Consider the following 6,962-nt stretch of genomic DNA (forward strand, 5'->3'; position numbering starts at 1 on the left):
GCAACGTTTATTTAATGTTGCCAAAAGTTTTATCTTTCGCAACGTTTATAAAACGTTGCAAAAAGTTTTGTCTTTGGCAACGTTTATAAAACGTTGCAAAAATCCGTCTTTGGCAACGTTTGCAAAAAGTTTTGTCTTTGGCAATGTTTATAAAATGTTGTCAAAAGCTGTCTTTTGCAACGTTTATAAAACGTTGCAAAGAGTTTTGTCTTTGGCAACATTTTATAAACGTTGCCAACAAGCTGTCTTTTGCAACGTTTATAAAACGTTGCAAAAAGTGTTATCTTTCGCCCTTTACTTTTAGGCAATTAATGGACGAGACTAAGAGTAAAATAGGTAGAGTAATACTCGAGTTTTACTCCCACGCGATCTGTGCCGCTCGTCTCTCCTCTCTATCTCGCCGCCTTCCACCACTGACCACCGGCCTCCTACGTTCGAGCCCTAGACGCAGCACCTTCGAGCCCTTGAACTTCGCAAGACGCGGCAGTAGGCAGCAGTACTTCGAGTCTACATTTCCACCAATGATTTGACGGCAGAAGAAGAAGAAGAAGGTGAAGCCCCTTGATTCTGATTCCTAAACCGCACTCAAGTTCTATCTGAAAATTAATTTTCTTGTTCATTCCGTGAATCCCATTTAAAAGGGCAAGTTTTTGGGTTCTTGAATTTTCTTTTTCTAGCTCCTAATTTTTCACAAGATTTGTCAATTAATCAATGATTTATTTGTTGTAACTAAGTTAGCTTTGGAAATATGCTTTCACTACTATTTTTGTTTTGTGCATTTCTTAGAATTGGCTGTGAAAGAGCACTATTTATTTGGACATGAAATCCCGAATTTGTAGTTGTGTTGAGGATGAATGCATGATAAATTGGGGACATTTTTAGAGGATTATTTGATATGCCAGAATCATATGCTTTCTTTAGGTCTCATTGATACTCAAGGGTGCCAATGATTTCATGCTCGACGAGATAGACAGGGCTTTGCACGATGCTATATCCATTGTCAAAAGAACTCTGGAATCTAATACGGTAAACCCTGATGGTTGCTGTATTCTATTCTGAAGATTAACCTTGTTTTTGTTGCTCTCAGTTGTCAATTGTCACCATTCATTCCTTCTGTTTAACAAATCTTCTACACCCAGCAGTTCTTTTTTTGTTTTTTTTTTAATTTTACTATGGGCTTGTACCTGTTTTTACATCATTTAAGGTAAATCAATATCATCATAAATGATTACCACACGAGTTTTCTTTGGAATTGGGAAAAAATAGTATAATTAAGCAACTATGTATAAATGTTGCCATTTTTTAAGTGATTCTTATATAGATAAGTACCTCCTGGTAGGTATATTCGACCTGCATGGGCTTCATGTATTTGGCTGGTTGATTTGTTCATCAAATTGGAAAGCTAATGTTTTATAGCCTAAATAGAAAAACAAAAAAAATTCAAGACAACGTTTCACTTGATTTTTTGCAATATTATCGAAACATAGGTAGTTGCTGGTGGAGGTGCTGCTGAAGCTGCCTTATCTGTCTATCTGGAAAACCTAGCCACTACTCTTGGATCTAGGGAGCAGCTAGTTCCACAGCTCTTTCAGTCTTCCGATTGGTAAATTTCATCCTAGCATTCCATACTTTCTGCTTGATTTCTGCGTCTTTATCCTTGATTTAAAATGGCTTATGTAACTTACCAAGACATTCTACTTGTGGAACTTCTTTACCATATTCCAAAAGTAAAAAAAGGCCAATACGCCACCAAGGACAGAAGTGTGTAAAGGATATGCTAATATATAAATTTTAATAAGCGCCTTAATCTATGTTTAATTTGACTTCAAAGCCATCTGCTGATGAAGATTAGATTATGGAAAAGGACAGAATAAAAGATAAAAGACTTCATGTTCAATCTGGGCTTTGGAGCGTTTGATGATAGGTCAGGCAAGCTTTAGTTCAAGTCGTATTTTGTTTATGATGTGCTTATTTAAGGATTTTTTTTTTTTTTTTTTGGGGGGGGGGGGGGTGTGCTTATTTAAGGTTTGTTTTTTTTGTTTTTTTGGGTTGTAGTTAGTTAGTTGGTCTTATGCTAGATATGTGAATGTAAATGAACAAGTGAACTCCTGTTTTCTTTAATTCATGAAAAGCTAAATTTAATGGAGATTGAAGTAATAAATCTTTGCTGTAGTTCTTTTCAATTCCTCAATGATAAATTGTTTCTGTGAATTGTGAGGAATGCTTCTGAATGGGGTAAAATTGTGTATATTCAAGCTTTTTTGATGTGGAATTGCTAATTGGATAACCAAGAAAGTAATAATGTTGCTTTTAGTACGATATTTCAATGTTGAATTTACCTCTGTTACCATTTGCTCGTTGTATATTCAAGCTTTTTTGATGTGGAATTGCTAATTGGAAATACATGTCTTTGTTTTCTCTGCCATAGCTCCGTGGTCTGCTTATTTTTTCAGTGTGCAGAACTGTTGTTCAAGCACAGATCTACAGCAGAGAGCAGAGGAGCTTTTTTTCTTTTCTCAACATGAAACGTCTACTCCCTAAATTTTCTGTCTCTAGTGGGTAACTTGTTTCAAACAAATGGTTTGAATCAGTATGATTCATTTACTTTTTTATATTTCCAGTACTAATGATGATTAACTTTGCTAACTACAAAGATAATTGTTTCCTTTTTGCTAACTAATTTTGTAAAATTTTCCAATTCTTTTGTAACTTCCATCTTCCAAAAAATTTCCAGTTCTTGCACGCATTCATATTTTCTTGGACTTACAGATCCAGGTTAGAATTTTTGGCCAAATGATCGATCAGAAAATTTTGATCAGCAAATTCCCATGCTTTCTTCTGCTGCTTCTTTTGGTGCTTACACGTTTTCTTTTTCCTTCTTTTAATCATTGATCTAGACCCTATAGAGATTTTAAGCTGGTGTTTGTCCATTTACAACTATTTTTTTCCCTGCTTTTAGTACGAGATTTTCTTTTTCCTTCTTTTAATCATTTTAATCATGTACTCGTTGTTTAGACTAATGAAAATTATTACTCTTTTTCCCTTATGAAGAATTGGCCCTTATCTCTTCGCTTTAGCTTAGGATTGGTTGGCATCTGTGTCAATATTCTTGAGCTCATGTGTCCATATTATTTCTTTAGATTATTTTATGAAATGTAATTCTTCAAGTTTGTTTTCTATCTTGAATGTACCTGCCTTCTTTCTACTATTTCACCTTTGTCCTGTTACTATCTGTTAGTTGGAGCTTAATCCTGCACGTCGATTTTTTGAATATTGCGATGCTTAGTTTTGGATAGTAGCTTTGCGTATAATGGACAAAGAGTGGCTGCAATTATCAAGGTTATCATTTGAAATTAGATATTATGATCCCATTTACCAAATGAAAATAATTTCAATGTATAATAATCATAAAGATTTACTCGTAGATTTTCAAGACCATATAGTGATGGAGCACAGAATTTTGTTGAACGAGCTCGTAAAAAATGCAATTCAGAAATGATAGTATGTCCTTGTGTTGTGTAGGAATCTAATGCATCATCATTATGATACAGTCTATGAACATTTGATTATTAAAGGTATGGATCCTACATATACTACTTGGGTATTTCATGGAGAGCAACCAGGTTCATCAAATCAGAATGTTGTAGAAATGCCTGAGTCGAGTAAGATGTTTAAGATTTCTATGTACAACATGATGTAGATCTTGAAAACCGTCCTGATGGAAGAGACGAAGAGATTGAAAGTTTAGTTAATGATGCTGAAACTCCTTTATATCCTGATTGTAGGGCATTTACAAAGATGTCAGCTTTGGTTGCAATGTTTAAGCATAAAGCTTCACATGAGTTATCAGATAATGGTTTTGATGAACTTATAAATCTTGTTCGAGACATGTTGCCAGATAATAATACTCTTCCAAACTCATTTTACAAGATGAAAAAACTTGTCAATACATTTGATCTTGGCTATGAAAAGATACATGCTTGCCTAAATGATTGTTGTCTATATAGAAAGGAGTTTGAGCATGCTGAATTATGTCCAAAATGTGTTGCTCGAGATGGAAAATTAAAAAACGGACAAAAAAAAATTCAGAAAAATATCCCAGCCAAGGTCTTGCGTTATTTTCCTATAATACCAAGACTGAAGAGGATGTTTGGAATATATGAGATGTCAACACAACTTCGATGGAACTCAAATAATAAAAGTTCAGACAGTAAGATTAGGCATCCAGTTGATTCATTGAGTTGGGAAATGATTAATCGAAGGTGGCCAGATTTTGCTTCTGATCCTCGAAATATTAGATTAGGTCTTGCTACTGATGGATTTAATCCTTTCAAAGATCTTAGCTCTAAATACAGTTGTTGGCCAGTAATCTTAACTATATATAACTTGCTTCCCTCAATTTGCATGTCAAAGGAAAGTTTGATGTTGAGTTTATTGATCTCGGGACCAAAACATCCAAGTAATGACATAGATGTTTATTTGGCACCACTTATAGACGACTTAATGTTGTTATGGAATGATGGGGTTGATATGTATGACGTTGTTACAAAGTCTACATTTAACTTAAAAGCTCTTTTGATGTGGACAATACATGATTTTCCTGCATTTGGAAATTTATCTGGGTGGCCCGTCAAAGGAAAATTTGCATGCCCCATTTGTCGTGAGAGTATATGTTCACTATGGTTGAAGCATGGTAGGAAGTTTGCGTACATGGGACATAGAAAATTTCTCACTTTTGATCATCCATTTCGCATGAAAAAGAGCTGGTTTAATGGACATATTGAACATGGTATTAGGCCACAGATAAAAAATGGTGAAGAAGATTTTATTGAAGTTGATAAAATTACAAACGACTGGGGAAAAAGTGAGAAACGGAAGAGGAAGAAGAATACAACTCAATCTAATGTAACATGGAAGAAGAGGTCAATATTTTTCAATCTACCATATTAGAAGGTAATTGTTGTGATAATTCCTTCATTTTTATTCAATACTTATAGTTGTGTGTAGCTTTTATGACTCCATTGGCATTTGATTTGCAGACTTTACTTGTACATCATAATTTGGATGTGATGCATGTGGAGAAGAATATTTGTGAAAGCATCATCAGTACACTTTTGGATGTCAAAGGAAAATCTAAAGATGGCATTAACTCTCGTAAGGACATGGAAGAAGTGAATATTAGGCATGATTTACATCCTCAAAGTAGAGGAAATAAATTCTATCTACCAGCTACTCCTCATACCTTATCAAAAGTAGAAAAACAAATATTTTGCAAAAGGCTTGCTAACTTGAGATTACCCGATGGTTATGGATCTAATATTGGAAATTGCATATGGGTGGAAGAATGTAAGATAGCTGGGTTGAAGTCTCATGATTGTCATATGTTAATGCAACAATTATTATCAATTGCGTTGAGAGGGCTTCTACCTAAAGGACCAAGGAATTCCATTTTTAAATTGACTTCATTTTTCAAGGAAATATGTCAAGGAATTGTAGATAGAAATAAGGTTGAACAATTAGGGATGACATTTCTGAAACTTTATGCATGTTGGAAAGGTACTTCCCGCCTTCATTTTTTGATATAATGGTTCATTTAACAATCCATATTGGGAGAGAAGTTCGTCTATGTGGACCGATATAATATCGTTTGATGTACCCATTTGAGAGATATATGAAAGTGTTGAAAGGATATTTTATGAATCGTGTGCATAGCTAAACGATATATTCTTGAAGAAAATGCGAAGTTTTGCAACAAATATGTAACACAAGCATCTAAAATAGGTTCTAAGCCTGTACGCAATGAAGAATACGAGACTAATTTCCTAGTTACAGGGCGTACAATTTCTAAAGGGAAGGCAATTATACTATCCAATGAGATATTAAAAGTTGCTCATCGCTACGTGTTACTGAATAGTACAGAAGTTCAACCATACAGAGCGTACGTTTATTAAATATAGAGTTCAATAATTTTAAGTAGTTAACTATATTTTTTGATATATTTTATTTACCTTAGGATGCATATGGATGAATTGAAGAGTTTTTGACAAACGACTGGAAAGAAATGAGACTTTATTGAACAAGAAGCACATTGATGCTTTTGCTGCTTGGTTGGATGATAAGGTTGGAATACACATCAACAAATAAATGTCTCAAAGTTGTGCTATTTGTTCTTTTATTTCTAACATTTTTAAAATAATAACATATTCAAATTCAGCTATTAACGAACAAAGTTTCGAACAATTTGAAGTGGCTTGCACGTGGTCCTAGATATCAATTAATGTCATATTCTAGTTTTGTTATAAATGGTCTTCGATTTCACACTAAAGATGCAGACAAATCTCGTCAAAATAGTGGCGTTTTAGTTGAAACAATGACCATATGTAGATCTAGTGCAAAAGATAATGCACAAATAGTTGGGCAAGTTCATTATTATGGAGTTTTGCGTGACGTTATAGTGCTTGACTATTATACGTCTCATGTTTCAATATTCAAATGTGATTGGGTAAATATTGTGAACGGAATAAAAAAGGAAGATGGATTCACTTTGGTTAATCTTAACGAAGGACACAGAGTCCGTTCATTTTGGCAACACAGGCGAAACAAGTATTTTATTCTAGGGAAAATGAAACATCTAGTTGGTATGTGGCTTTGCAAGTGAAGATGATTCCTGAACATAATTATCAGAAGATAAATATAGAATTCAATGAATATGGCCAAGTTGTTGGACAGAACTCGAAAAAATTTTCTAGCGTAGTTGGGGCCATGGTACGAGAACATGTGCTTGTTGTAATTAAGGATTGGACTTCAGTGAATGAAGAGACTAAAATGGAGCTCTGGACTTTCATACATGTAAATTTCGTAACTACCTTTTGAGATTATTACGTTGTATTTATTTCTTTCTTAATGATATCATTTTCTAAAGTCTTAAATTCATGCTTGTGCATAAATGCAACAAAGGTTCA

The 6,962-nt window shown here is 34.1% G+C and overlaps 1 protein-coding gene and 1 long non-coding RNA gene across 3 annotated transcripts; both read left to right on the top strand.

Annotated features, from left to right (window-relative positions):
• Window positions 1-323: 323 nt before the first annotated feature.
• On the top strand, window positions 324-1,994 carry LOC111389092. The gene is made up of 3 exons (XR_002701680.1): window positions 324-551; window positions 922-1,026; window positions 1,488-1,994. It is a non-coding gene; the product is annotated as an uncharacterized LOC111389092 (long non-coding RNA).
• Window positions 1,995-2,022: 28 nt separating this feature from the next.
• On the top strand, window positions 2,023-6,951 carry LOC111389093. 2 transcript variants are annotated; one of them, XM_023013944.1, is made up of 2 exons: window positions 2,023-4,953; window positions 5,040-6,951. In XM_023013944.1, exon 1 carries the CDS (start codon window positions 3,799-3,801, stop codon window positions 4,948-4,950), a length of 1,152 nt encoding a protein of 383 aa, XP_022869712.1. In that variant the 5' UTR covers window positions 2,023-3,798; the 3' UTR covers window positions 4,951-4,953; window positions 5,040-6,951. The 2 variants fall into 2 exon arrangements, with proteins under 2 accessions (XP_022869712.1, XP_022869713.1); XM_023013945.1 differs by having other exon boundaries at window positions 2,023-3,339; window positions 3,426-6,951.
• Window positions 6,952-6,962: the final 11 nt, after the last annotated feature.

The sequence above is a fragment of the Olea europaea genome, unplaced genomic scaffold, assembly GCF_002742605.1.
Source record: "Olea europaea var. sylvestris unplaced genomic scaffold, O_europaea_v1 scaffold5602, whole genome shotgun sequence".
Lineage (NCBI taxonomy): Eukaryota > Viridiplantae > Streptophyta > Magnoliopsida > Lamiales > Oleaceae > Olea > Olea europaea.